A 15,504-nucleotide genomic window follows, 5' to 3' on the forward strand; every position below is an offset into this window, starting at 1 on the left:
TGACTGTGTGTGTAAGAACTCTCACCAATTTTCTCTGAATGAGTAATCAAGGAGTGCTGATGGCACTCACACCTGTGGTTTGGGCTGGCAGGGATATTTTACAGTGGGATGTTATTCCCAGAACTCACTGACACATCAGCCTCATGGCCGTCAGAACAGACTGCAGGGGTTTATTTTATTCATAATTTAGTGATGATTTCCTGACATCTGAGGTGTTTAATGACTGCAGCAAAGTGGGAAAGGAGCCAGTTGGTTCAGTTTGCAGAAGGAGAAAGGAGTAAAAGATTGAGCTTCATTCACTCAAAATTCAAACTGATAGGATTTGCTCTTTGAAAGTAAGAAAATATCTCATTTTGGCTTTGAAACTTTAGATGTTTTTAAAGGCTAACGATGCACACTGTGGCAGTTGTGAATGGAATTCTTCAAAAGGACAGCCGACTGCTCCAACAGCTTTTAAAACAAAGACTTTGGGAATTCAAAGGGCTTTAAAGCAGTGTTCAGCTGCTGGGTGATCCATTGAGATTTGCTGGGGAGCAGAACACGTCCAAATCCTCCCTAGCTGGAGTAGGGCTGTGAAATATTTAATAAATACTCCGAGTAGCCTGTGCAGATATAATAGCTGTGTTCTTCCCCAAGAGGCTGGGTTATGTTGTGTGCCCTCATCCTGACCACTGAGGACAGTGACAAATCCTTGAATTCCAGAGGAATTCAATTGGCAGCACTGAAATGATTTCCCTGCCATCACCTCCCCTGTTTTCCTGTGTGTGAATATGACCTGTTAATGTCCTACCTGTGTGGGATTTCCCCTTCCCTAGACCTTTCTCTGTGCTTCCTTGCATCCACCTGGCATTGGAATGCTACACAATGGATGGATGTGCTGCCTGTAAATATTTATCTATTGCACAGCACCTTCACACAGACTCCTGAGGTTCTGACTGGAGAGAGACCTGCAAATCACTCATTATTTTTACAGAGATCTTAAAACCCAACTCCAGTTTGTGGTCTGTTGGTTCTGCACTGTCTAAACCAGGCTCTTGGTTGGCTTTCAGGGCTGTGACCCAGGTTTCATCCATAAACATGTTGCTTTTCTGGAAAACAAATGAAATTTATTATTGGATGTTTCCTTGACCCTCCATTCCAGTAACAGATGTTCATAGACATGGTATAAAAACCATCAAGTGCTGTAGAAACCATTGGTAATGATGAAGTGCTTGACCTGCAGGTTTATTTGCACATTTTGCTATATAAAACTGTCACCTCCTTTTACATCTCACGTTTCCTTGTACAGAAAATAGCTGTAAACAATTGACTACCAAAAATTCTTCTGCCATTTGACTCTCTGTGAAGGAATGAGAAGTTCCTCAGTTTTTGCTCTTTTCACTAGTAATAAATAAAAGCCATTTGAGCCAGTGAAGGGAAATGTTACAGAAGCCTTCCAATATATTCTTGCTCCCCATGACCTTTCTAAACGTGAACCTGAGGAAGTCTTTTATCAAAGCTGTTTTTTCCGCCCCAGATGTTCAGGGTGAGGCTCTATTGCAGTGCTGGGCTGCAACAGCCGCTCACACCATGGAGCAGAGCTGTTGTCACAGCCAGGACAGGATGGAGCTGAGTATTCCAGGCAACAGATGTGGCAAAGCATTCTCCAGCTCATGAACACTTTGCCTGTAGTGTGTTGAAAGGTTTTTCTCCTGTAACCACTGTCCTCAAAAAATACTGATAATTTCTTTGCAGCAGCCCCAGCACAAGCCACCAGCAAGATTTGGGTGTTGCTGGATTGGCAGAAGTGGGAATTCACCTGGTGCATCCTGGGGTGCTTCAGGATGGAGGCAAAGCCTTGAGCACACAGAGCTTTAAGAAAGCAAAGCTCTTCACAGCCAGGTCAGTGCAGCAAAGGATTCTCACCCTGGAATATTCTAGTGCAGCCCCAGGAAGGCTGACTGGGCCAGGAGGGCTGAGTCCCTCCTTGTCACATGCCCAGGGTCCAGGTTTTACAGAAACATGGCCCCAGCCACAGCCACTGGTGTCCCCCAAGCTGCAGCTCTTGCATGGCTTTAGTGTTTGATGTCCCAACCAGCTCCTGCTGGTTCAGTCCAGCTGCCAGGATTTGGCCCCATTAATCCAGTTTTTCTGTGCATGCCATGGGATGACATCAATGATGAGACCAGTTCATTCTGGATGTTGTAGAGCAGTAAAGCAGAAAGAAAACTTCTGATACATACACTGGGAATCCGTTTAAAAATTTGAATTACAGATTTCTGCCAGTTTTCCTCTTTCTGCCCACACTGCTGGTTCTTCTCTGGTGTCTGGTGGAGATGCCCAGGGCTGATGTTCTGCCCATTCATGGTTTAATTTTCCATAACTGCAAAGAGATGAGAAAGGGAGCTTGAGTCTAACAGGAATGGTCTTAATCTCCAGGTAACATTCTGTGTCTCCTGCCCATCCTGCTCTGCTCAGTTTCAGGATGAGCCACAGGAGGACTGGTATAAAGGGAAGAGCCCTGGATTCTCACAGCTTTACCTGAAGAAAACTGAAAATTAAGTGAGCCTTGTCCTTCCCCCCAAAACTGGCTCAGGGAGGTGGGGACACACCCAGCATGTTCTGGTGTCTGGGTTCCCAGTGCAAACCCAGGCCTCTCTCAGGGCTGTGGCCTCAGAAGTGACCCCAGAGCTGCTCTGCTGGCTGGGACAGGGACACTTACTCTGATATTGAATCCTAGCAGGTCACTGATCACTCCTGAGACAGCAGACAGGATGACAACACGTGTGATGTTGTAGATCAGTGGGTTCATGGTCAGTCCATACAGCCTGAATGGACTATCCAACTCCTGAAGTGACAGGACAAGGACAATGGTCCATTAGCACTCACCAACACCAAAGAATTCATCCTCTGACTTTTAGCTTAGCACTGGCATTCCAACAGAGTGGGCTGCCTCTGGGTCCTTTCTTAAATACATGTACAGGAATTGCCAGTGTTCCAGAGACATCTCCTGCTGAACCCAAGATCTCTGCAACAACCCCAGCTGCACCAGAGCCTGACTCTCCAGGCTGCAGAATCACCCGGCCCGATCTATGGACTCCCAGACTCTGCTCACTCCTTCCCAAATCTCTCCCTGCTGCTGGCAGTGAGCTCCAGCATCAGAGCTACTGAAGGAAAATGAGACTGGAGCAGTCAGGAGATGCTGTGCTCACCCCAGTCTCTCACTTGGTTAAAGCATTGCTCATCGAGAGTTCACAGCACTAATTACCCACACTGGCCTCGTGCTGCTCTCTCTGTCACAATTGCAGCAGCACTGAAAAACTGTCCTTGTGAGCATAACTCCAAGAGCCAAGGGAAGGGCAGGGCCACATGGCATTGCCATAACTCCCTGCTTCCATAAACTCCAGCCATTCAGCTGGAGCATCTCACCTTCAGCAGCTTTGTGGACAGTTTCAGCACATTGTTTACCAGAGACAGCTGCTCCTTCTTGTTTGGCTTCTTCTCCATCTTCAGGTACAAGTTTATCTGTGACAGACACCACAGGCCAGGGGTTGATGTTCCAGCACCAGCCCCCAGCTTATTCCTAACTAAGGGAAATTGGAGCCATTTTTGCAGGCTGCTGTCACTCCTGAAGCAGTGAATTTAGCACTGATAACTTCATTCTTTTCCAATTGTTTTGGCTAATGCAAATTAATCCAGAAATATTCTAGAACTGTCCGAACAGGACCAGCTCATCCCTCCCAGGCTGACCAGTGCTTTCTTGCCTTCTGGCTAACACATGGGTTGATTCCTACATTTTAAAATTTGATTCCAGTATTTAAGCTGGTTTGAAATACAATAATTATATCCAAACAAACCACAAAGCCCAGGGGAGAACAAGCTAAAGGAAGCTACCTGCTCAGTGAGCAGGATGGAAATGTTGCTGTATTTCTTGTTGGTCTCAGAGCCCAGAGATGCCAGACGTAGCAGAAAGAGGAGCAGTGCTGCCTCCCACATCAGGAACTCCCAGTTGTAAGCTGCATTCAGAAAGGTTTTGTGACCCTTAAGAACCTGTATAGGGAGAAAACAAGGACCAAATGTCACTGACAAAGGCCTGTTCCTGAGAAAAGTGCACAAGCACTGCCCGTGCTGCTCCTCTGCCTAGCCCTGTGTGCTCTACAGCCACTGACAGCTCTTTCCAGGAAGTGTAAATCACTCCTGTGATGGGGTTACAGGGAAAGGTCTCATTTCTAACCTGCCTTTAGCTTCGAATTGGATATTTTTTTCCTTCTTCTCAGAAAAGGAGCCTTGTTCCTCCTCTCCCCTCCCTCTGTTCAACTAACAGGCAATGAAGTGCTTTTCCTTGCCCCACTGGCAGCCTCAGCCAGGCTGAGCTGGTGCTGCCTTTCCCAGTATGGACACATAGAGCACAACTGGGATTGTCATTCCTTCCTCTGGAAACCTGTGGCTTACAAGAACAGTCACAGCAGTGACATTATCTACAAACACCACCCTCTGCTACCACAGCTGCTGCTTCAGGGGATCAAGGACCTGCCTGAACACAGCACTGACAACTGAAACCAGCTCCAGCATTGGCATTGCTGCCTGTAACAGGTTTAGTTAAGGGTTAAAAAGTGCCAGTAATAGTTCTTGACCTGCTTTTCCACCTGGTGGTTACAGAGCATGCTCCAATCAGCCCTCTGGAATAAATGTCCTGTGGACACCTAAGGTCTTTGGGCAGTCTCCTCTCCTTTGTGCCCAAATGGCCAGGTCCTGAAGTTTTCCTGATGATTATAAACCCCCTGACCTTTCTCTGCAAGCACAGAAGGAACCTCTTCTTCCATCTAAAAATGACAAAGCTCTTAAAAAATGCTATACTCTCTGTGTTGCTCTGGGGTCAAACAGCTCCACTTCAAGCCTTTTGTAGGCTGATGGAAGAAAAGCCTCCAGCACTTGGGAGGATTTTCCCTACTTTAAAAAACCACAAAGGTTAAAATCTCACCTGGGCGCAGCAGATAAAAGCAATTGAAAGAGCCAGTAAAAAGACTGAGGACACCACAACATCCACAGATCTCTGGGGGCCTCGTCTCTGCGGAAACAAGGACACGGCATCAGGGCTGAGTGTGGTGTGCAGCCAAAACTCACCACAAACAGCTGGCACTGGCATTGGCACTGGCACACCCCATGCAATAACCAAACCCCCAGATCAGAACTCACCTTCAGGTAGGAGCGAAGGGATAACCAGATCTTGATGTTCTCCACCTTCTTGAGCCTGAAGTGAGGGATTTCATATTTCCTGGCTTTCCGAGCAGATGTAATGTGGCTAAAGAGCTTAGCAAACAAAAATCTCTGCAAGTTAAAAACACAACCATGCCTTAGTGTAAAACAGAACAGATTGCTTGGGATTCTTAGTGGTACCTGGAAAAAAGGGTCCCTGGGGAAGCCCAGCATGAGACCTGGCTGCTCAACCTCCCTAGCAGCAGATGTTTTCATAGAATTCCAGATTGGTTTGTATTGGGAGGGACCTTAAAGCTCATCTTTTTCCAGCCCTTGCCACAGGCAGAGACACCTTCCGCTCCCCCAGGTTGCTCCAAGCCCTATCCAACCTGGCCTTGAAGACTTCCAAGGATGGGACAGCCACAGCTTCTCTGGCCAGGGGACAGAGTAAGACCTTGGGGAGAGGTAAGGGGGGAACAGGGGTGTCAGGAATGATATTGATAAGTATAATTTGTGACTGATCAATAAGAGCCTTCGCAGACTTCCCTCCCTGACCTTGGCAAGGGCTGGGATGAGATGAGCTTTAAGGTCATCATCCTATTTTTATTCCTGCTTTCCAGGTTCCTGAAAGGCACCAGGATATTTAAACCCACCTGTTTGTAGGTTCTCTCCGCAACACACATCATGAAGAAAAACATCCAGGTTAAGCACAGCCTTTCCAGAAAGTTGATGGCAGACAGGATGAGCACAGGGGTGCTGGCAGGGGCTCCACAGAAGATGTGCAGAAGCTCCATCAGAGAAATGGAGCAGAGCTGCTCCAGGTTATCTGTGCGGAACAGTCTGTAGAGGAATGGCAGGAAGGCCAACCCGATGGTGATGATGTTTCCCAGCATTTGATACCCCACTCCTTGCTGGTGGGCATTAACCTGGCAAGCAGGAATAAAAATGGGATGATTACCTGGGGTTTGCATCAAGGGAGTGTTGTGGTTGCAAGCAGTTGGTTCCCCTTCCCTTCACAGGACAGAGTCTGAAATAATTCCACACGTATCAGTCCAAACCCCAAACCAATCAGCCAAATAATCAACGCCCCACCTTAAGCACCCTGCAGAGACAATCAGCAACAATCAGCACTTGTCAGTCTTCAAGAGACCTCCTAAACTGGGGGGTTAGACAATTTTTCAGTAATAACATGTGGAACAACCCTCTTTGCAGCTGGGGACGGACCAGTTTCATACTGCCCCTAATATTTGCATGCGTAACTATTTCCAGGAGTTTTGGTGGATGTTTTCTAAAGTGTGAGGGAGAGGTTGCAATGCCACACAGCCCCCTTACCCTGCTCATGATAATTCCACTGATCTCCAGCACAGACATGTCCACCTTCTTGCAGTCATTCCCTTCCCAGATCAGAGCACTCACTTTGGCAGATGCTGGGCTGGTGTTCTGAAGCCAAAACAGATGGTTCTAGAAGAGAGAGAGGAGTGCAAAAGGTGGGTCAGCTCTTTCTGTCCTGCTGCGAGTAATGCCTTTATCTAGAAAGGGCTGTGACCCAGGTTTTACCCATAAACATGCTGCTTTTATGAAAAATAAATCCAATTTATTATTGGATGTTTTCTTGACCCTCCATTCCAATAACAGATGTTCAAAGAGATGGTATAAAAATCATCAAGTAGAATATTGAGATGGAATAAAAATCATCATAAGCAATTGGATTAAGGGGGGACTTCCATTTTTGCTTTGGGATAAGCAGCAGTGCAGAGGGGAGGGATGGACTTGATCATTGAATCACTGATTTTATTTAGAGCATTCCAGACTTCCATGTGGTTTTGGCCTCATCCAGGTTGCTCACCTTATACCAACAACATCCTCATTGCCATGCCACTCATATTTGGGAATACAGGGGGAGAAGTGGGAGAAGCACTCCCATCTCCTGGGTAGAAATCACCAACCTGCTGGAAGACATCTTCCTTCAGGTCCCTGCGGGAGTCCCTGGCAGAGCGCTCCTCGCTGTCGCTGGTGCCCGAGGAGCGGCACTCAGGGCCGTGCAGGAGATCGTCCCACAGCATGTCCTCGGTCTCCGAGTCCTGCCGCGTGCTCTCTGAGTCCCGCCGGCTCACACTGCAGCTCCGGGGCCCCACGCTCAGGCACGACCTGGGATCCTGCAACAGCAGCAAAGGTCGCACGGAACAGCCCATGCACGGTCTGTAAAACCAGCACCTCGTCCTCATCCTCCTCCTTGCTCCTTGTCCTCCTCCTCCTTCTCTTTTCCCCCAGCTTCCCAGAGCTTTGAGTGCTCCCAGTTGCACCCACACGGTGGAAATGGTTTAAGACAATGTTTGGGGGAAAAAGCACTTCTATACCAGAACTCACACAGAGCCCAAGCATTTCCTACCTCTATTCCCAACCTACAAAATAAAAACTGACAAATGCATTTTAATACAAAAATGTTCTTTTTTATGCATTTTGCATAATCTGTTTTAATATTTCATGTATATTTTGCATTAATTTATATATATCCATATTAATAACTTGATACCCACATATTTCTATTTTGCCCCTGAGTGGCAGGGGTAAAAAACCAAAGCAATGAAGTGACTCCATATATCTCCCAGAATAGGTTTCTTCCTTCATTTACAGGAGTTGGACTTGATCCTTGTAGGTCCCTTCCAACTCAGATTTTAAAATCAAAATTTATAGCTTAAAAGCTGCAAGCATAAGACTGCCTCCCAACCACAATAGCAATTGCAGCAATTCTACACAAGCAATTAGAAGCAGCTTGGACTGTCCTTTGCTTCCAACAGAGTTGTTTGTTTATTTGTGGTTTGTTTAATAAAGCAGCACAATCAGGATTGTGAACATTGTGAAGGTTTACAAAGCTGCCAAGCAGCAGAGAGGGAGGAGGTCACACCTTGCACCTGAGGATTCTGAAGCACAATCATTTCACAACTGTTCTGATGGAGGGGGGTTGGAACGAGATTAGCTTTAAGGTTCCTTCCAGCCCAACCCATTCTGTGAACCCTGCCAGGCCTGGGAAAGCTCCCTCTCCTGACTTTACAACCATACCTGCCTGTATAATGTGGATTCCAGTTCAGACTCCACAACACTGTCAGAGTCTCTGGCACCTTTCAGGGCTTGCTTGACCTGCCAAGATCAAAGGAAAACCACCTCATTATCCATAGCAAAACAAGGTGTGGAAAACAGTGCTAATCCCACCTGGGTACCTGTGAGACAGCCTGGTTGAGAGAAACCAGAGGCCTCTTTTTCTTTTCCTCGTAGCTGTTGTCACTGGAAGCCCCTTCCATGCTGTGGCGTAACAGGATCCTTTGTGCCATGGCCCCAGCATCCTCCTCGCTCGACAGCTCATCAGAAACACCGTCCCTGTTGGTGCCATCATCCTGCAAATGCATGGCCAAAGCCACACCAAGGACCAGCCTGAGTCCCAACAAAGGCTTCGAGGCAGAGCTGCCCTCCTGGCACAGCCCTCAATGCCTGCAGACCCAGCACACAGACACAGAATTCTCTTGGCATCACAGAGACTTCACAAATTTTAACTCCTGTCCCCTTCTTAAAAACGAGATTCACTTAATAAATTATAAAAAGAATTTAATATAAATAAAAAGACAATTAGGAGACAAAAGAAATAAAGCAAAGGGTTAAAACGGCCGGGTGCCCTGGTGAGTTGCCAGGAACACACCTGGTATCTCAGGAACACTCTTTTTATCCCCCCCTGCTGTGAGGGGTTAATGCATATTCAAAGCGTGTCCCCTCCCTGGTTCTGCCTTCTTAGATCATGCTTTTGCACAACTTATTTTTCTGCTGGTCAGCACTATTTTTGCTGGTCATCATTTTTCTTGCTGATGAGCATTATTTTGGAGTTTGGTTTCCTTTCTCTTGCAAATGGTCATTGTTGATAACAGTCCGGCCCCATCATCCTTCCTCTGAGGGTATCTGGGCTTCATATCTTTGGCTGATAACAGTTTGGGCTCTATTGTTCTCCTGATAACAGCTTGGGCCCCACTGTCCTTGCCCTCTGGGGTTTCCTTGCCTTGTACCTAGGAAATTCTTTTAAGCTTAAGACTTGTTAGTAAGAAAAAAGTACATACATAGCTAAAAAGTATTTAACATATAAGATTCATCTGCAAAAGCCAATATCACAATACAAATTTATAACACCCTGCTCTTGTCTTGCCCCAGAGGTAATGAGAGAGAATTTTGGGTGAGTGGAGTTGGAATTGGGGCAAGGACAGGAAGAGGAGGAGGCAGCAGCAGCTCCTGGCTGTGCCTTACTAGAAGCCTTAAGCCCAGATGTATCTATGAGCTGGGGGGTAACAAACCCAAAATCCTGGGCTGTGCCCCTATACAAAGCTCTGCCCCTCTCCAAACTCTTTCACAGAGAGGAGGTGGGATGGCACAGTATGACAGAATTCCACACAGGATCTATTCCAAGTTCTTCATGTGGAGTTAACACACCACTGGCCAAGAGTGAACTCAAGAGTAATTCCCAAAATCTTTGAATCTTTGTTTCAAAGCTTTCAACAGAGGTCATAATGCTTTAGCTCTTTCTCCCCAAAGGATGTCTCAGTCTTACAAGACAAAATATTTTACAGAACTGCTTTGGAAAATGGCCAATTTATTTAGTCATTATCAGCATTCTCCCTTAACTGAACAACTTGTGATCAGAAGTGTCAACAGTTAACAGAGCACTTTGGTAAAACACACAGTCCAGCACTGTCTGCGACCACACTTGGTCAGGTTGGACAGAGCTTGGAGCTGCCTGGAATAGTGGAAGGTGTCCCTACCCACGGCAGGGGATGGAATGAGATGAGCTTTAAGATTCCTTCCAACCCAAACTACTCTGGAATTCTATTCTATGATTATGAAAAGAAAGTACCAGCACCTTTTCAGCTGCTCAGTGAGAGGCAGAAAGGGGTTTCTAGGTTTCCTAATGCAGGCAAAGATTAGCAGGAGGGAATATCTTGTATTAGATCAAACCATACAGTTAAATACCAGCACACTTCTGGGCACACAGAAAACACACTGAAACTGTGATTTCAAAGGATCTCCCCTAGCAGTACCTGATGGCTCTTCTCCCCATCAGAAAGTTTACTTTTCTCTTTGGAGTGCAGCAGCCTGTGCTCAGATCTGGGCTGTCTGGGTTTGATGCAATCATCCACAGCACTTTCTGTCTCAGTCCCTTTCTCAGCTACCAGCTTTACTCTTCTATTCCTAGGAGAGAAATGAATGCTTTTATTAGAGAGAATTAAATGCTTTTATGTCAGGGAAAAATTCTTTGGGGTAAAACATTCTGGTCTTCCCTTGTCACACAGGTGCAGCATCAAACAGGATACCTAAGGGATAAATCATTTTCTTTGGCTGACAGGCTTTATGCAATGAGTCTATTAAAAAACCATTTATATCCACTTCACCCTCACTCAACATGTCTTTTGTAACTCTAATAGTATCTTAAAACTTCCAAATCAAGGGTAAATTTTTCATTAGTTTTATTTAAAAAAAAAATAAGCGTAATTCAGAACAAAAATTCCTTGTGAAGAGAAAGCACCTGTGAGCTGGAAACTCACCAGGAAATTCACCTGGGAAAACAGGAGAAAACAATGAAATATTATTCCATACAATCTCTCCTCCTTTTCCTTGAGTTACTTTTAGAGAAGGAAGGTGCCAAAGTGAGACAACTGTCCAAAATAAAAGGCACAATTTCTTTTGGAATTCAGCTAAAACAGCAATACAATCTCAGCACTTACTCAAATGAGGTCACTTATCTGATAAATAAATTCCACCACATTCTACAGCTCATCTAACACTTGGTTTCACATGATCTAATTTTATACAGTCTAATTTTATATGATCTAATAAGGACATACTAAATATTCCTGAGAAATCAGCTTCCCACATTGCCACGAAAGTTTTAATTCAAAAAAAGACTGTGGGGATGTCAGTGACAGCACACACTGTGCCTTCATTCTCCAGGTCCCAAATTGCTGCCAGTGTCATGAGCAGCACAAACCCAGCAGGGGTCACATACCTCCTCTGGAAGAGCAGACTGGATAAATTGGTCAGCAGAGATGCAGAGCCAGACTGCTCTTCCTTGCTGGTTCTGTCAGGAGGAGACCAACTGTTCCCATCCACACCCACAGGTTTGCGTAACTTCCTGAGTTTTAAGACAAGGAGAATTAAGTTGATGCAAGAAGCTACTTTAAAGTCTTTCTTAAAAGATCTGAATGAGATTTCAACAGCTTTTTGGATGCCATTTTTCTGAAGTCATGCAAACAGAATACTGACTTCCAAATAAAAAAATTCTGCCTATACTCCCAGCACATCAGGGCATTGCTGGGAAAGGCACGAGGGACAAAATCCGAAGGGAATCTTTGCTACAGAAACCTGAGGGAGGGAAAGCTCAATCCAGCCCCACCGTGTCCAGCTGTGATCCCACCAAGTGCTCTGCTGGTGCTCACCTGCGGCGCCGGCTGAGCCCGTTGTTCCCTGCAGGTCTGTTCACCTGGGTGGACACGATCTGGCAGTGAACTGTCCCCAGCAGCAGCATAAGGCACATGGGTCCCATCACTTCACTGGCACTCACAACAGGCACCATGAAGTACAGCACCACTGCAACGACTGGAGAGGGGGAAATGGCACCAACGCAAAAATTAAGGAATCTGGCTCAATTATTTGTTTTTACTATGTTTTGTTGTTTTATTATTTAATTCCTGCAATTACTAGTGCCACACACCTTGAAATGCACGTTAAGTTCCAGACAAGATCCTCATGCTGTATATTATGGACTCCAAAATCATAGACTCACTAAGCTTGGAAAAGCCCTCTGAGACCATCAAGTCCAACCACTTCCCCAGCACTGCCAGGTCCACCCCTAACCCATTTCCCCAAGAGCCACATCCATACATTCTTTGATGTCATATTCCTTGCAGGAGAAGGTTTATGGCATAGCGTGTTCCCTCACCTTGCATAACGTAGAGCACCAAGAGCCACATAAAAATACGCTGGGAAGTGACCTGTATCCACCACTGGCTGAACAAGGGGAAAAACACTACTCTCACAATTCCTTTCCTTGTCAGTGATGTCCAGGGAATTTCAGGCTTGGCTTTGGCAAAGGTAGAGCCTTGGAATAAAAGGGGAAACAAGCCATCATGAACTGAATCACAAGAACTCCCTTGCTGGAGTTCTCCTTTGGGCAGCCCCAGCCCTGCCACAGAGCTGAGCAGGGGGTGACAGCAGCCCTGCTTCAGACACCATTCAAAGCTACACAGTTCCAGCAGACACAGCTAAAGCAGCTCCTTGTCTTCTCTCAGAGCTCTGGCTCTGACCCTTCCCTGCTCTGCCCTGCTCTGACCCCAACCCTACTCCCACCCAGCACTCCTGCAGAGCCAGCCCGAATTCCTCCCGCTCTGCTCTCAGGTTTTCAGTGCTCCTTCTGCCTCAGCGCTCACGAGCAGGGGCTCCCCTGGCAGCAGGGCAGGTTCTGCTTCCCCCACCCTGCTCAAAGCTGTGATGCACCTACAGAATCATGGAATATCCTGAGCTGGAAGGGACCCAAAGGGATTACCAAATCCAGCTCCTGGTCCTGCACAGATACCCCAACAATCCCATCCTGGCCATCCCCGGAGCAGTGTCCAAAGGCTCCTGGAGCTCTGGCAGCCACGGGGCTGTGCCCATTCCCTGGGGAGCCTGGGGAGCCTGGGCAGTGCCAGCACTCTCTGGGGGAAGAACCTTTCCTGATATCCAACCTAACCCTCCTCTGAATCACCTCCAGCCGCTCCCTCTATGGCATCCCTGTCCCAGAGAAGAAAGAACAGAGCGAACACCGCTCACCGCTGATCAGATCAACGTCGATCAGATCGGGCTGGATGTGCCCCTTTTTCTTCGGCTTGTTCTTGAAGCCCTGCGGGGCGGAACACACGGCCGAGTTAGCGGCGAGGGGCGCGGGGGCCGCCCCCCCCTCGCCGCCGCTACCTTCATCTGGGTCTGCTCCACGGCCTTCTCCCATATCTGCTGGTCGTAGGCCCCGATCTGCGGGGAGAGGAGGCTGAGGGCACGGCCGGGCCCGCGCCCGCCCGCCCCGCGCCGCACTCACCTTCTTCTGGTACCATGAAATGGCATCGCGACAGGCCATGGGGGGCGGCGGGACCGGCGCGGCCCCGGTACCGACCCCGGCCCGGGACCGACCCCGGCCCCGCTCCCGTTACCCTGGAAACCGCCCGGCGCTCGACTGGCTCCGCCTGCCGCCCCCCCACCGCCCAGGCAGCGCCAGACGAGCGCCGAGCGCCCCCCCCCGCCAACCCGCAGAAGAAAGAAGCGCCCAGGCGGGTAAAGGACAAAATCAGACTTTTGTTTATTAAAAAAATACTTTACAGGAAAAAAATTCTATGCATTCCGCAGGACTATTTTACAAAGAAATAGCTTAACAGTTTGACACTGGTGTACAGTCAGCTACCGACAGCGCGGGGGGGCGCGGGGCCGCCCCCGCACACGCGCGAATGTCAATAAATACACTAAGGCCGCACAAAGCAAACAGTCGTCCAGGCAATTGTACACGTCCTCTGGAGGCAGAGACCTTAGATAAATTAAAACCACAGAAAAAATAATCGTAGCTGCCAATCAAATCAAATTAAATCACGAAACAGCAATACAGGAGTCGGTATCTTTATATGTTGTACAGAGAAATCAGAAAGCGGGTGTTTGTCTGAATGCTCGGGGTGCCCTGGGCACTGCTCAGAGCCCACAGGAAGGGACAGAACGGGCTCTGGGGGAGAGGAAACGATTCCTCTGCTCCCCTCAGCCAGCTCAAGGCTGCCCAGGCTCAACACTCCTCGGGAACTGCAGAGTTCATCCCTCAGCTGATTCACACCCCTAACCTGGGCGGTCACGCCCGATGAGAACTTGGGGAAAGCTCTGACAATTTGCCTTGTCCAGGGGAACTGAACTGTAACGTGCAGGAACGCACAGCAGAGCCCCTGTGAAAAGTGTCCCTTATGAATCCCCTGGGAACACCTCGTGGTGCTCCCCCATCCTGGAAGAGAACGTGGCAGATACCTGCACCAAGCGACCTGGAACTTGTCTAGAGGAGAGAGGAAACCAAAGCCAGCCAGTATTTCAGCTTTACACTGCATTTTCTGGTCCATTTCTAGCACAGCTGAGCCACTTGCCTTTATCCCTGGGATGTTTTAGTCATCAGCACTTGATTTAAAGTCAAATCTAAGCCTCAGTTCTGTTTCACAGACAGAGCACTTGGGCAGTGACAGCTGTCTCCAGCACAAAGCTGGAGTATTTTTTACCTGTCACACATCACAGAGCAGATCCTCATAAATGGAGCATTGAGGATTTGCAGAACTGACCAGCAGCATTCATATTCAGGAACTGTTCTGCATCTGCCTGCCACTGAAAATAACAGAACGTTAAGGTGTTGGAATGGACCTTAAAAATCACCCAGTCCAATCTCCCAACTCCCTGCCATGTGCAGGGACACCGCCCACTGGGCCAGGCTGCTCAACCTGGCTTTGAAAACTTCCAGGGCTAGGGTATCCACAACCTCCCTGGGCAACTAGATCCTCACCACCCATCAAATTTCTTCCTTATCTCTAAATTCCTCCTTTTTTGATTTGTACCCATTGCCTCTTGTCCTGTCACACAGTTCCTGATGAACAGCCCCTCTCCAGCTTCCCTGTAGCCCCTGCAGAGCCTGCAAGGGGCCCTGAGGTGTCCACACTGAACAGCCCCAACTTCCTCAGCCTTAGAACAAGCCATCAAATGTGCCAGAGTTTGATTAGCTCATTAAGGAGCCCGCTTTATAAAATCTTGGAGAAATTCAAATAGCAGAAGAGGAGATATTCGGGAATTTTAACTGGGTTTGTTCTGCTCAAACACTAAGTGGCTTGAACTCATTACTTCCTCTCTAACCTGCTCTAGCTCATGAAAAATCAGTGTTCTACAGGTCTTGGGCTGGAAAACATTTGTATTTGTCCCACCAAGGCTTTGTTCCAGGCAAATGAAGCAATGGCTGGAGAATGAGCAGCTTCCCAAGCAATTCCTCTCACACTTTACATCCAGAGTTGAGGCGGAATTTGAAAGCCTGCCAGTTTGGTTAAAGCACAGCAAAGCTGAGCATGGATTTAGTAAGAGATTCTCAAACAGCTTGTTCCTCTCTCCCTCAGTCTTTCAAAATAGGATAGCATCAGCAACATTCAGGTCACTCAAAGATACCTTTATTTATGTGCATTTAAATCTGACATTAGGTTTTAAGTTAGTAACTGAGCAGAGCACAGAGAGCATGATGCTATTGGTCATGTCCCTCCATGCAAGAGG

The 15,504-nt window shown here is 47.6% G+C and overlaps 1 protein-coding gene across 7 annotated transcripts; it reads right to left on the reverse strand.

Moving 5' to 3' along the window:
- Positions 1–1,365: 1,365 nt before the first annotated feature.
- PHTF1 (putative homeodomain transcription factor 1) lies at positions 1,366–13,419 on the reverse strand. Of its 7 annotated transcripts, XM_058856035.1 has the most exons (18): positions 13,277–13,419; positions 13,156–13,212; positions 13,015–13,084; positions 12,146–12,304; positions 11,643–11,802; positions 11,213–11,338; positions 10,248–10,398; positions 8,394–8,567; positions 8,236–8,313; positions 7,122–7,331; positions 6,508–6,636; positions 5,829–6,101; positions 5,176–5,307; positions 4,961–5,047; positions 3,874–4,029; positions 3,409–3,504; positions 2,702–2,827; positions 1,366–2,362 (listed from the first exon to the last, which is right to left on the reverse strand). In XM_058856035.1, exons 1-18 carry the CDS (start codon positions 13,313–13,315, stop codon positions 2,342–2,344), a joined length of 2,244 nt encoding a protein of 747 aa, XP_058712018.1. In that variant the 5' UTR covers positions 13,316–13,419; the 3' UTR covers positions 1,366–2,341. The 7 variants fall into 7 exon arrangements, with proteins under 7 accessions (XP_058712018.1, XP_058712019.1, XP_058712020.1 ...); XM_058856036.1 differs by lacking the exon at positions 13,156–13,212; XM_058856037.1 differs by lacking the exon at positions 11,213–11,338.
- Between the last annotated feature and the right edge of the window lie 2,085 nt (positions 13,420–15,504).

Source organism: Poecile atricapillus, chromosome 23 (genome assembly GCF_030490865.1).
Source record: "Poecile atricapillus isolate bPoeAtr1 chromosome 23, bPoeAtr1.hap1, whole genome shotgun sequence".
Classification (NCBI taxonomy): domain Eukaryota; kingdom Metazoa; phylum Chordata; class Aves; order Passeriformes; family Paridae; genus Poecile; species Poecile atricapillus.